We start from the raw sequence: 13,167 nt of genomic DNA, 5'->3' as shown, positions 1-13,167 counted from the left end.
TTTGGATTATATGCATGCCATGGGTGTACTCCCTTGACTGTGTAAGACTGTGCAGCTAGGAATTTAAGCGTATGTCTTGTACAACTCTTATGTACAACTTTATTCTCATCAAATTGATTATATCACTTCCCTGTTTAGTTGTTAGAGAAATATCCTATATGGGAAATATAAAGTTTCCATTTTTAATATTTATTATCAATTAATTTTAAGTTAGATAGTCTAATTTTCTTTATAGTATCAAAATAAACAATTTACGTGTTAAGCCTCGATCATACGTGTTTCCATATTACCTATTTAGCTTGAATAACACCCGACATGAGGGGCAGTCCTGCGTACATGGGTGTATTAATAAAAAAATCTATTTGGAAATTATGAATTAGTTTCAAATTAAATGTTTCAATTTGCTTCAAACATGATACAACTAATAGTTATAGTCTTATAGATGGACATCATGGACTTCATTCCACGTTAGAAATGTAATATAACAATTTACAATATCTAGTTTTGAGATAAAATTTCATACCAAAATGGAATAAGAGAGCACTCATCTTCGTATAGTCTATTAAAAAAGTTTAACACGTGTTAGATTGTGATTAGGAGCTAGCCCAACCTTTTTTCCATGTTTATTATTATGTAGATTGTGTTGACTCGATTGTAACACAAATCTAATTCACTTTGCCCAATGCAAGTCTTAGAATTAGGTGGAGCCAGAGGCTTAATCCATGGTCCCACCTTTCCACATTGGGAGCTGAATAATGGCCGTGAGATGGCCACCACCAGCACCACCACCGTTTTCCTCACTAAGACTCAGACCTACTGGCCCTGAGATCTCTGGGTGATATGGGCTCACCAAAAACTCATCATTTTACTGACACTCTCATGGCCCTAGTGGATTTATTTAAGCACCCTTTTCAACAAGAGGGAATATTTGTATCTTAAATAATATAATTGGGAGATTAATGGCTTAGCCAAAAATAATAGGAGAATGATGATACATAATGAGGATGAGAGATGGGCACGTGGCCTAGGGATTTAGCTCAAGCATAACTGCATAAGAATAGAAAAACATGTGCTAATTAATTTTAAGAGTACGTTGTGTTTGGTTTGGTCCAATGGAAAACTTGAAGGTGAAGGGTTTCTTTCAACTGTATCACACATTGCAGCTGCATGTGTGCAAAATCTAGCTATAAAAATTAAAAAGAGATTGTCAAATCCACTAGATACATATCGATCTCCCAAGTCCCATCCGACCCATCCAAGCAACCAAACCTGTATCATCATGCTATTTAGACCATATTTATTTATTGATTTACTAATCCACCTTTTTAGTATAGAAGAAATTCATATCGATCTTAAATATTAAAACTATATTTATATAGTAAAATTTTTCCCAAATAGTTTTAGTCAAAGTAATATTTTTTGGGCCCTTTGACTTTGTCATGGCCTTCACTCACGAGCGTCGAACCCTGTAAAAGTGGAAAATACAGCGATCCTTTAAAGGGCATTGAGTGTATGGTGCTTAGCAGTATGGCAGGTCCCGTCATAAATTCCTAGCCCAAAACCATCATGACCAAAAAAATTGTACTATGACTAAAATGCCCCGAGTAACTAAGGGCATGGAGTTGAATAGGAATATAGGATGTATCGTACAGGGGAAGGTAGAAGGGCATTTTGGGAAAGACATAGCCTCGGGGAGAGTGATGGGGGAGTCTAGAGTTCTGGTGCTTCTGGCCCCTTCTCTGTGGGCATGTAGTAAGCAGGAGCCTGCCTGGGGCTCCGGGTAGCAGGAAATGAAAGTCAGGATTGTGCAATTTCCAAGGCAAACCCCCCCCCCCCCCCCCCTCTCCGACTCAGAGGACACTCAACTTTATTTATTTATTTATTTATTTATTTATTCATCTTGTTTCACTCAAACGAGAGATTTAATATCAAAAATAAGTAAACAACAACATATTAAATTCATTTTTAGATATGTTGTCATTATGTTAAATCAATATTTTTTGTCCCGAATTAAGTTCTTTTTTCTTTTATTTTTTAGTTTTGTAAATTTAATATGATATTTTAGTAGCAATCTAGTATGTTGTGCTTGTCATATACCTAAATTTTTTGAGAATATAACTTTAAATCACTCTAGTAATACTCTAGATCCTGTTATGCAAGACTTTACTTTTTTGAAAACGATATATTATGTTTACCAATATCAATATTCATGCAAACTAACATGATTTGGATACTTGATTTTGTAGTAAACTGTAAAAGGATTCGTTATGGAACAAGTTGCAAATTCAAATGTTCTAGCATTTAAACACTTACATATATGATATTTGAGATTTTCAAATGATTGCGTTTGTTGAGAAGTTTCATATATACTCCATGAAAAAAGTTGAAAAAATGTTTTTACGTGTGATTTGCGAGTAACTCGTGAGTCGTGATTTTCAATGTGGGTTTTGTACCTGCAAAAATAAATATTATTGATTACTAGAAGGCTCAAAATATAAAAAGATTTAAGTAGCTAAGATGGGGAGGAAAGTTAAAATGTGTCCCTTGACACCCATTCACATAATCTTAGACTCACACACACATTAATTAGTGAAATTAGTAGTAGTTTGTGAAGCTTTTCATGGCTCTAGGAGAGAGAGAGAGAGAGAGAGAGAGAAAGATATTGTTTGTTTGCATATGCCTACGTATTAGTTAGAACCCTCCTCAGCTCCTCTGGTGCTATAAATACTGCCTGCCCTGGCCTTCTCACCACAATCAGATAGAGAAGGTCTTATCTTTGTTAACCAGCATTAAGTACTGGGTCTGCTCACTTCTGCCTCAGCTTTCTTTAGCCTTGTTCATCTTCTTGGTGATATTGCAAGTATGGAAGAATCTGTAAAGCTCAGGAGGGATAGCGCCATGGGTTGGTTTTCATCTAAAACTCACATATAGCGCTATCCATCCTGGGTTTCATAGCATCTTCCTACTCCATCTCTCTAGCTAGCTTCCACTTCTTCTTGCACTTCATGCACACTTTGGCTAGCTCAAGGATTTGCTTATTTGCTTTCTGGGTAGGCATTAATTCTCTTAGTAATTAATTCATGGTTTTAAATATATGTTTGGGAATGTTTGTGTGCTTTGCTATTTGGTCTTGCTCATCCTAACAAAAAAAGAAGAGTCTTTGTTGCAAGTTTCACAATATATGTACAATATCTCAAACATATTCTCTATATCTGCTTAAAGCTGAAACATCTGCAGACTCGGTTTGATTTTTATATTTCTGTTTAATTTCTTCAACAATGATATACAGCAAGATGAGGTAAGCCCAGTTGATTTTGAAGTTCATTTTCTCTGTTCTTTTACAATATTCTTGGTCAGGTTGATTCTCTCTTTGTTTCTGTTGCAGCCTCCATCCGAATGGTTGATTAGCCTGATTTTCATGTGATATTACCAAGCAATTTGAAGCTGCATCTTCTCTTTAGTTAAAGCCTTGGTTGTAAATTGTAATTTTGTAAATCCCCAAAAGCTTTTTTTATTTTTTGTTTTAATTTTTGTGTAAGCTTTTAAAAAACTTTTATAATAAGCAAAAGTACAAGGATGTGTAAAAACAAACATGATATTGAAGGACTTATCCCCGTGGTCACATGGAAAGGTAGACTGGAGGATGTTGACTAGTGACTAGTTTCCCCAAGTTGGTGATAAGTCAGGGTCTCAGATATTTGTTTTGGAGTGCCCAATTTTTAGCTAAAGGTTGTGCAACTTCCACACCCATTTCGTACTACTCCTTTACATATTTTTCCCTTTCAGGTAAACATACCTCCACACTTCCCTTGCTGCTTCCACTAAAATATCCTTCATTTATGCCTCTTCTTTTTCCTTTTTCTTGGGATTTTATTCTTTTTTATGTTGGTTTTTTTTCTTAGGAGAAAATACTCATCTATTTTGATTAAGTTTAACATAGTAAAAGTAAACAAGTAATGTTAAAAGCACTACATTTCTAGATCACATGATTGTCAAGTGGGATTTATTTAGATTACATTAGTCAAAAGTCACGTTAGATAAAATTTACTTATTATATCAATTATTATTATTATCCATTGATAATTGGAACAGTATACAGTAAAATACCACTTGCACGCACATCATATGCTTTACTGATAAGGTTTTAAAATGTGGTTATTTTTAATATTTTTGTGAACTAATTCTCTTTGAAATCATAGATAGTTTGCTTTATATGCAAAGAGAAGTTAAAAGGTTGTCACTTGACCGGTGACTTTTTATTTTCCTAGCTAATCAAACACTAGCGGAAATGTTCCTATATATAATTATTCTGTTTAGAGTTGTAAAACGGGAAGGACACTTTTAAGTTTTACCTTCAATGATTGCAAGCTATTGCTATATTTGGAATGAGGAGCTAGAAATGGAGATGAGCCGAGGCCCAAGTCATCAAGCAGAGTTTAACGTTAATTTCAGTGTATGAAGCTTCACTTGTCACTTGTCCCTTGTCCCTTGTCCATCACCATTCATTTAAAGCTCCAGTGCTTGACTTTGTTGAAATGCTAATTACTGTATCTGGATTATGTATCCCACTCTTAAAATTAGCCATTGAAATTCAATACTTCCATGAGTAAAAAGAGCTTTGAGCAACTTTTAATTGATGTGAATTCTGGATGAAAACATTGAAGTCGACTTGAATCAGCGTGAACTATAATCAAGACTATTTCAAAACAGAAAAATTCTCTTAATAGCATGAGAAATAGAAGTGCAGCTATTGATTGGCTTACTCAACTATAGTCTACTTTTATAGCCTTATTTTTTTTTTTTATTAAATTTGGGGAAAGGGAATCGAATTTTGAGTGCAGGGGTAATTCCATTCCAACTGAAATAATACCCCAATAGCTGCACAACTATAGTCATTTAATTCCAATATAAACAAATAAAAAGAAATAACCTAAGTAAGACTTGAAACAAAAGGAAAAAAGAGAAAAAGGATATCCCACTATTCTAGCTCACTTAAAATTTTTGGGCTACCTAAAAAGGTGAATCAGAATGTCTTATATTTCTCGTGCTCATGGAAAACTCTTCTTCAAAACCGTCAAAACGGTCTGGAAACTCCAGCCTCATGCTCTAGAAGTAAAAGGCCCACACAACTAGGAGCTGAGTCCATGACAGTAAAGGCCCAAAACAATGTGAAAGAAAAAGCATTGTAATTGAACGGCCCATTGGGCTGCATGTAATGGCAACCACACTTTTTACCCCCATTAGGCCCAATGAAAGATATTTTCATGAGCGCGAAATCTATCCGTTAAAATCGTTGCAAGAAAATAAGATAAAATAACACGAAACATATGGCTGCAGGCCTTCTTCTTCAACACTAACAAACAAACTACTCTGTTAAAGGAGTCTCTTTTCGTCTCCAAGAATTCAAAAATGGCGAGTGGTCTCTCACACCACCTTCTCTGTATATATTCATCGCAAACCAATCCACCATCGAAATCACAAACACTCACCAGAAACCCAAAATGTTCAGTTGGTCTTCGGACCCTCCCCAAGTCCTCGTCTTCCAAGAACTCCAACACGTCGCTGCAAAGTTCGCCGGAAGAACCCAACACCCCCATCACACCTAAACGGGCCCATCGGCCCGGCCCAAACCCACCTTCCAAATTTTCTCTATTCGACGCCTCGCTCTTCATTCGCCTTCGTCGTCTAAGGTACGCTGTAAATTGTCTATTTGTCTGTAGCTAATTTCAAATTCATGCAGCCAAGTGATCAGTTTTCTCCATTTTTGTAAACTTGTAATTGAATACTGCAGAGATGAGAGTATTAAGTTTGATGGGATTGTTGTGGATATACTGTCAATTGCATTGCCTGCTGCTTTGGCTCTGGCTGCTGACCCCATTACTTCATTGGTTGACACAGCCTTTGTTGGGCATTTAGGTACCACTTTCTTCTTTGTGGCTGCTGAAATTACTAACTGCTTGAGATTTTTGATTAACTAATACATGTGTGTTCTGGGTTTTGTAGGATCTGCTGAATTAGCAGCAGTTGGTGTGTCAGCTTCAGTATTCAATTTAGTCTCTAAATTGTTTAACGTTCCATTGCTCAACATTACCACATCTTTTGTTGCTGAAGAACAGGCATTGGTTAACAAGGCAGAGGCTAACTCCCATCAAACTGGTGATGGTAATTAATTCTTCTAGGAAAACTTGTCATATTTGTAGTTCTAAATTTCTAATTCTTTGCTTTAATCAAAATGGTTGTTTGAAGATTTCCAGAAAGACCGCCAAAGCAAGAAGCTCCTTCCCTCGGTGTCCACTTCGTTGGCCCTTGCCACCACCATTGGCATTGCTGAAGCTGTTGCACTTTTTCTTGGGTCGGGTCTCTTAATGAATGTTATGGGTATACCTGCTGTATGTCAAACTTAACCAGCTACCATTTTACGTGATGAATGCTATTTTATTTCCCAAATGTTTCTTAGAATAATAATATGTAGTTCAATTCAGTTTTGTTTATTGTCTTGATGTAGTTTCTTACTTTGACATAATTATACATATCTTAATTTCGTCACTTAGCTTTTACTGTGGAATTTTTACTGGTATAAGGCAAATATTTCTCTTCACACTCTTCAAAATAGAGGCTTTATCATGCTATCCAAATGATATTGATAGAAATATCAAAGGTTCAAAGTAGTATTGTTTTCTATTGAGGTTATAAGGATGGAAGAGAAGAATTAACATATAGAGTAGGCAAAAGTTCTCACCGTGGAATGTGTTTTACATGTTATGAAACTGACTGGTGATGTTTCTGGAACTTTTATTGAGGTTTTCTATTGCTACAGGATTCACCAATGCGAATACCTGCCGAGCATTTTCTTTCCTTAAGGGCATTTGGTGCTCCACCGATTGTAATTGCACTTGCTGCACAAGGCACATTTCGTGGATTTATGGACACGAAGACACCTCTGTATGCCATTTGTAAGTATTCTCATGTGTACTTGTGAACTCAACTGTAAGTTACTTTTCAACTGGGGTCAGATTCTCCTAGCTCCCCATCACTTTTTTTAGGTTGGTAGCACCCATCATGCTTATATCAGCTTCTGGCTATGTTACTTGGAGAACTGAAGAATTATAATCACATCGTGTCATTTGTTAAACCAAGTTATTTGAGGTTACATAATAATATGCATAGTCATCCTTGTTACACATCTATGCTTTGCCTTGTTCTGGAGATTTCTTTTTATAATAATTTCTAGCTGAGTAAGTGACAGTCTGCGATCTTAGGTGCAGGAAATTTACTTAATGCTATACTGGATGCAATATTGATATTTATTTATGATTTTGGCATTGGTGGAGCTGCGATTGCTACTGTGATTTCTGAGTACGTCAATGATGTGGTAAACTTAATTATACTGGTGTATTTTTAACTTGAACTTCCTATTATAAAATTCTGTCAATTTTCTCCTCTAACAGAACTTTTCATGTCTATTCTTCACAAGGTATTTAATTGCTGCTATTCTTCTGTGGAAATTAAGAAGCAAAGTATTACTTGTCCCTTCTAATATTGATGGCAGAAGAGTCATCCATTATCTTAAATCTGGTAAATTCTTTTTTAACTTGTTTATGGTATATAAATATGTTGTTTTAATTTCTAATTTTTTTTTTTTTGAATTTTGCAGGAGGTCTTCTTATTGGCAGAACCTTAGCAGTGGTTGTAACTACGACACTAGCCACATCCATGGCAGCTAGGGAGGGCCCAATACCTATGGCTGGTCATCAGATTTGCATTCAAGTTTGGTTGGCAGTATCTTTGCTTACTGATGCTTTAGCACTTGCTGGTCAGGTAACTCAACAGTGTCTATCGCATATGTGATCAAAGTTTGCAGAATGACTTGAACAAAGTAAAAAAGAAACGTGAAGCAGTGACCTTTGAGTCTTGAAATAGGACTAAGTCTATTAGCAATTCTGTGGCAGAACAATTCTGGTTTCATAGCTGTTTTTTTCATCGTTTTTATCTATTCTGATTTGATTTATCTGATTGAAATAACTTTTATTTTATCATCATGATGGTGTTTCTTCAGACACTTCTTGCCAATGTATACTCCCAAGAAAATTATGAAGAAGCACGCCAAGTGATTTATAGAGTTCTACAGGTTGGTGACTTTTCTTTTCTATATTATGCGCCATTCTCATCCTCTTCTTCCCCCTCCTTCTCTTATGGTATGGATATCATAGCTGACCCAGAATTTCCATTTACTGTTTTTGAATTTCGAGCAGCTTGGCGTAGTGACAGGAATTGGTTTGGGAGTTATATTATTCATCAGTTTTAAACCATTTTCTAGCTTATTCAGCACAGATTCAGAAGTTTTGGGAATTGCATGGTCTGGTTTATTGGTAAGGAACTACATATCTGAATAGTTTACTAGTTGACCATTTGGTTAGATTTTGAAATGAACCAGCAGTCAATTTCTGGGATGGCCTAATGATTACACCTTTATGATCTGTGGATCAAAAACTGTTCAATTTTGGTGTTTTTTCGTCAGTTTGTTGCTGGATCTCAGCCGATAAATGCTCTAGCATTTGTTCTTGATGGTCTATACTATGGAGTTTCAGACTTTGGATACGCAGCCTATTCGATGGTAGTCCCTGATCCTATCATGAATAATAATCAGTTGTTTGATATGTTTTTCTTTCTCACCTATTTATTTGTGATGAGTAGGTGCTAGTAGGAATGATTTCCTCCGTGTTCATACTTGTGGCTGCTCCTGTTTTCGGTCTTGCTGGGGTCTGGACTGGGTTGTTCCTCTTCATGGCATTGCGTGTAGTAGCTGGAATTTGGAGGTAAACTAGTTTCTCTATGAAGTCAAGTCCTGTCCTAATTTTTGTTATTGTTTGTTCAACAGGTTATAAACTTTTAAATGAGAATGTCATGTCACACATTAGGTTTTTGAATGAAGTCAGGCTATTGAATGATGTAATATGTAGATTTTTGGTAAACCCATAGGCTGTCAACTATTTTTGAGACCCTGCTAAGATTTGGAGACAACTTTTAAATACTTGGCTCATAGCTTGTTAAATCTTATGGACCTCGTGCTATGAACTATCAAAAGCTGCAAATAGTTCCAATTTGAACTTCTTCCTTTTTTATTTTTTGGTCAATGAACTTCTTCCTGACAAGTGACAAATTGTTTATTTCATTCCAGGTTGGGCACAAAAAGTGGACCATGGAAAACGGTCTGGGACAAGGAGCAGGAAATTTAGTGAGGTGTATGCTCAGCTTCTTAGTAAAGGAAAAAAAAGCCTTCTATTCTGCTCCTACATTGAATGCCATCAGGGTTTTCGGATAGAAGTAGCTTCTCCAAAGTTTGATGCTCATGGAGTGACCTTTTGTGTGTGCTCCAGTGATGACATAGATTTTGTTATGGTGATCAAGGGCCTATCCAATTATTAAGACCACCTGGATGGATCAACAAGAGAGTGGCTTTTAGTGAGCTTCTGACTACTTGCTGGATTTAAGATGCGAGGGATGCAGAAGTTGACAAGAGTACCAAACCAATCTTTTCTCTCTTCCATACTTCACCAGGTTCTTGTAATTTTGAGGCTTTTTGTATATATGGCCCATATATATATTGAAGAAAAAAAAAATTGTGATATATTATTGTAAGAAAAAGAAAAGAATAGTCTTGATTATTGAAAGACTACAGAGACTGTCATCCAAACCAAAGCGTAGTGGTTAAAGGAGGCATATAACAGTTTTTTTTGTTGCTAAGAGAGGTATATAGCAGTTGATATTAGTAACATATGCTACTTTTTAAGAAAAATCATGTCAACACCTACAAAATGACATAAAATATTCTAAGACAAACAGAGAATTTCTATCAGAATGGAAGATGGAGATCTAAAGAAAAAACAAAAAAACAACTCTTTTTTTTTTTTTTCAACAAGAAAAAAAATACAACTCATTAACCTGATTTGATCCAAGAAATCTTGGAAACCTTAAAATACGAGTACTGCAGCCCCGAATACCAAAGTGCTTGAATATTAAAACTCCTTTGTAAGAACATCGAGTGCCAGTACTATTATTTTACCTACTCGAATTGTAATATCAATAAGCATTCAATTGGGCTAGAGTCTCAACTAAGAGTAGGGGAACCATGAATCAGGCAACACCTGCTCTTCTAACACACTTGTATCATAACTTTGACTCAACAAATCTAAATTGAAATCCACATCTAAACATGCTTCCTGATCCATATGTTTCAAGCTTCCTGGTAAGTTAGCATCAGCTGGTGTCTGCAACTGGTTAGGGAGACTAGACAGCCTTCCCCACTGATGGTCCTGAGCATCAATGGCATATGTTTCTTCTACAGACCAATTATGCAAGTTGACGAGTCTGGTGTCGACCTCTTTCTGCATTTCAATGTCATTTGAAGGATTAGTGCCAAATCTTGGACTATATGCCACTTCTTTATGTTTATCATCCAAGCAAGTATAACTATCAATGAATCCATTATGGCCATTTAATTTCATAGTTTCTGCAACATTTCCCTGCAATTCTTCCCTCCTTACTGATTCCATAGTTTCAACATCATTAGATGGCTCAAAATCAGTTACTAAATTGCCGGCCACATTTATCAGCTCATTGTGCGTATAGTAGTCAAATCCACAGTGACTTCTGGGTTCCGGAATTAAAGAAAATTCTTTCTCCATGTCTTCCCTCATTACTGGTGTCTCAACTTTAACATCATTTGAAGGGTTGCATTTCACATCTACAAGCTCATTAGGTAAGTGATCATAACAATTTTTGAAGGTGTTACAGCCTTCGGACTTCATAAGAATCTCGAACAATTCCAAATCATTATAAGGCTTCCCATCAGGTACTGAGTCAAAATTCACAATGGGGGGCTCATTATGCAAGTAATCATGCCTCTGGTTAAAGCTTCCATAACCCCCAGTTTGATAAACTCCTGCTTCTTCTCCCTCACTTACTTTGCTCATACCAAATGTTTCTACTTCAACATCATTTCTAACTAGCTCATACTGATCAGTTTCCAACTCACATTTCACATCTATAGGTTCTCTTACAGAACCATCTATCACCTCCAATGAACAATCAATTTCCTGCTTTGGCTCTTTACCCACAAAACCCTCAAAGAAGTCTGATCTTTCCTTCAACTCACCAATCACACATTCAGAGCTTTCCATGGAAGATTGGCCATACCCCTCTGCATCAGAGACATTATTGGATGTTGCTGTGGACTCATCTGATGATGTTCTAGCCATATCAGAGTTTACAGAGTTATAGTCCTCTTTTGATTCCATAGTATGTTCTGGAAAATTGAGGCGGGCCAAAGAACCATACATGGCCCTTGCAGCTGCATCATAAGCATGTGCTGCTTCAATGGCTGTGGAGAAAGTACCAAGCCAAAGACGACTACTCTTTCTCGACTCACCGCTGTTGCGAATGGGTTCTCGAATTTCAGCAACCCACTTTCCCCAAGTCCTCTGCCTAACACCTCTGTAAAAGCAATCTGGGTTCTCAGGCCCTCCTTTTCCTCTCATACATCCCTTTTTGGATCCCTTGGCTGGGAGTTTACGAACCCCTTTTACTCCATCTTTTGCGAAATCAAGTTTATCATTCAACTTCTTCCACTTAGCCAGAGTATCCTCTACTGAATCACACCCATTGCGTCTCTTCCGCAATCTTTTACTCCTGAAACGAGCAATAGCAAGAGAATTATGTTTAGAAGGGTCAAGTTTAGTTGCACAATTTAAGGTTTACATGAATCTTAAACTTGGTTTGAATTGAACAAGAACTATCAAAATGAATAAAACTACAGGATCCAGATTCTGGGTTAAAAAGAATTTGAATCCCCAAATACATCAATTCTTAAATATCATAATCATTTTCTATACACAAGCATTTACGAATAACGAAGGAGAGAAACAATCTCCAAAACAAAAACCCACATGAAAGAGAACTCATTATAAAAGAAGTTAACATGCCACAAAGAACTCACCCTTCCAAAGCCTTAGACGTCATGCGCGTTCGGAAATATAACTTTCTTTGTTCTCTACGTGGCTCTGTTATTCAACTCCTTCTAGGCCTTGTATATGAAAATATCTAATAATATTCTCTTGTTTCTTGTTGTATATTATGCAAATGGGGTTTATCTGGGGTTTATGTATGTGTTTGTCTCTTCAGCAAGGTTTGAGTCGTTTGACAAACTTTTCTCTGTTTTCGGCTACTTGCAAATAGCAAATAAGTAAAGCATGTCGTCACCCCTCTCTGACTTGGGGACGAAGCAACTTTCTGAGATGATCTTCCCAAAAAGGATATATCTGACTGATGACATGGCCGATTCATAGGCCTCGCTGGGGCTTATTTATGGCCTCTTATGTGGCACGTAGCATGTGACCAGGTTGGTACTCTGTTTCGGCCCATCGTTTTCTTGGCCACGAAGTATTTCCCACTTGGGTTTTTTTATTGCCTTTACAATCTGTCCATTCTCTTTTTCCATATTTCATTTATGTTCAGTATAATTGACACTCGAATTATAACTTTTTTGCACTCTAAAATTAATAATAAATAATTTTGTAATGCTCTTTTAATGTGGATTATATGAAAGTAGAGAAACTAGTAGAAGTATCCTAATAACAACGCGCTTCGCTTTAACCAAATATTGGAATATGAGGTTGGTGTGACGCAGCAAAAAGTAATGGATTAAGGAAAGGAAAAAGTTGGGAGCTTACCTTTTCTGATTTGTACATCTTTTCGGATGTCATGCTGATAAATTGGACGGCCACAAAATCTGTGTCTTAAAAATAAGGTTTTTTAATTTTTTTTAATTTAAATTTTGGGCTCAATTTCACTTCATCATCTAAAAAAATAATTGTGTCAATTTATTACCTGAATTAAAAATTTGTTACAATATACCACCTCTGTCTCATTTTGTTTAAACTTTTGCTAAAAATAAGAGTATTTTACTCTTTTTCAAGTTTCTATTGTTAGAAAAAATAATTTTTTTACACTTTATTTGTTTAATACAATAAAAAATTGACTTAAAAAGATCAAAACACTCTTATTTTTAACAAAAATTTAAACAAAATGAACCATAAGTGGTATATTACAACAAATTTTTAATTCAGGTGGTAAATTGACACAATTTTTTATTTAGGTAGTGAAGTGAGA

At 36.1% G+C, this 13,167-nt stretch overlaps 2 protein-coding genes across 2 annotated transcripts; one reads left to right on the top strand and one right to left on the bottom strand.

The window, feature by feature from the left end:
• Window positions 1-5,332: 5,332 nt before the first annotated feature.
• On the top strand, window positions 5,333-9,796 carry LOC147281380 (MATE efflux family protein). Its single transcript, XM_086246018.1, has 13 exons — window positions 5,333-5,690; window positions 5,792-5,916; window positions 6,004-6,162; window positions 6,247-6,389; window positions 6,818-6,953; window positions 7,260-7,356; window positions 7,475-7,575; window positions 7,655-7,818; window positions 8,057-8,128; window positions 8,253-8,369; window positions 8,519-8,614; window positions 8,695-8,816; window positions 9,179-9,796. The coding sequence occupies exons 1-13, from the start codon at window positions 5,410-5,412 to the stop codon at window positions 9,234-9,236; spliced, it is 1,671 nt and encodes a 556-aa protein (XP_086102144.1). The 5' UTR covers window positions 5,333-5,409; the 3' UTR covers window positions 9,237-9,796.
• Window positions 9,797-9,914: 118 nt separating this feature from the next.
• On the bottom strand, window positions 9,915-12,124 carry LOC147281379 (uncharacterized). The gene is made up of 2 exons (XM_086246021.1): window positions 11,996-12,124; window positions 9,915-11,688 (listed from the first exon to the last, which is right to left on the bottom strand). Exons 1-2 carry the CDS (start codon window positions 12,016-12,018, stop codon window positions 10,113-10,115), a joined length of 1,599 nt encoding a protein of 532 aa, XP_086102147.1. The 5' UTR covers window positions 12,019-12,124; the 3' UTR covers window positions 9,915-10,112.
• Between the last annotated feature and the right edge of the window lie 1,043 nt (window positions 12,125-13,167).

The sequence above is a fragment of the Dryas octopetala genome, chromosome 6, assembly GCF_963921425.1.
Source record: "Dryas octopetala chromosome 6, drDryOcto1.1, whole genome shotgun sequence".
In the NCBI taxonomy this organism is placed as follows: domain Eukaryota; kingdom Viridiplantae; phylum Streptophyta; class Magnoliopsida; order Rosales; family Rosaceae; genus Dryas; species Dryas octopetala.
Note: the sequence above shows the minus strand (reverse complement) of the source record. Positions and strands in the feature narration are given on the sequence as shown.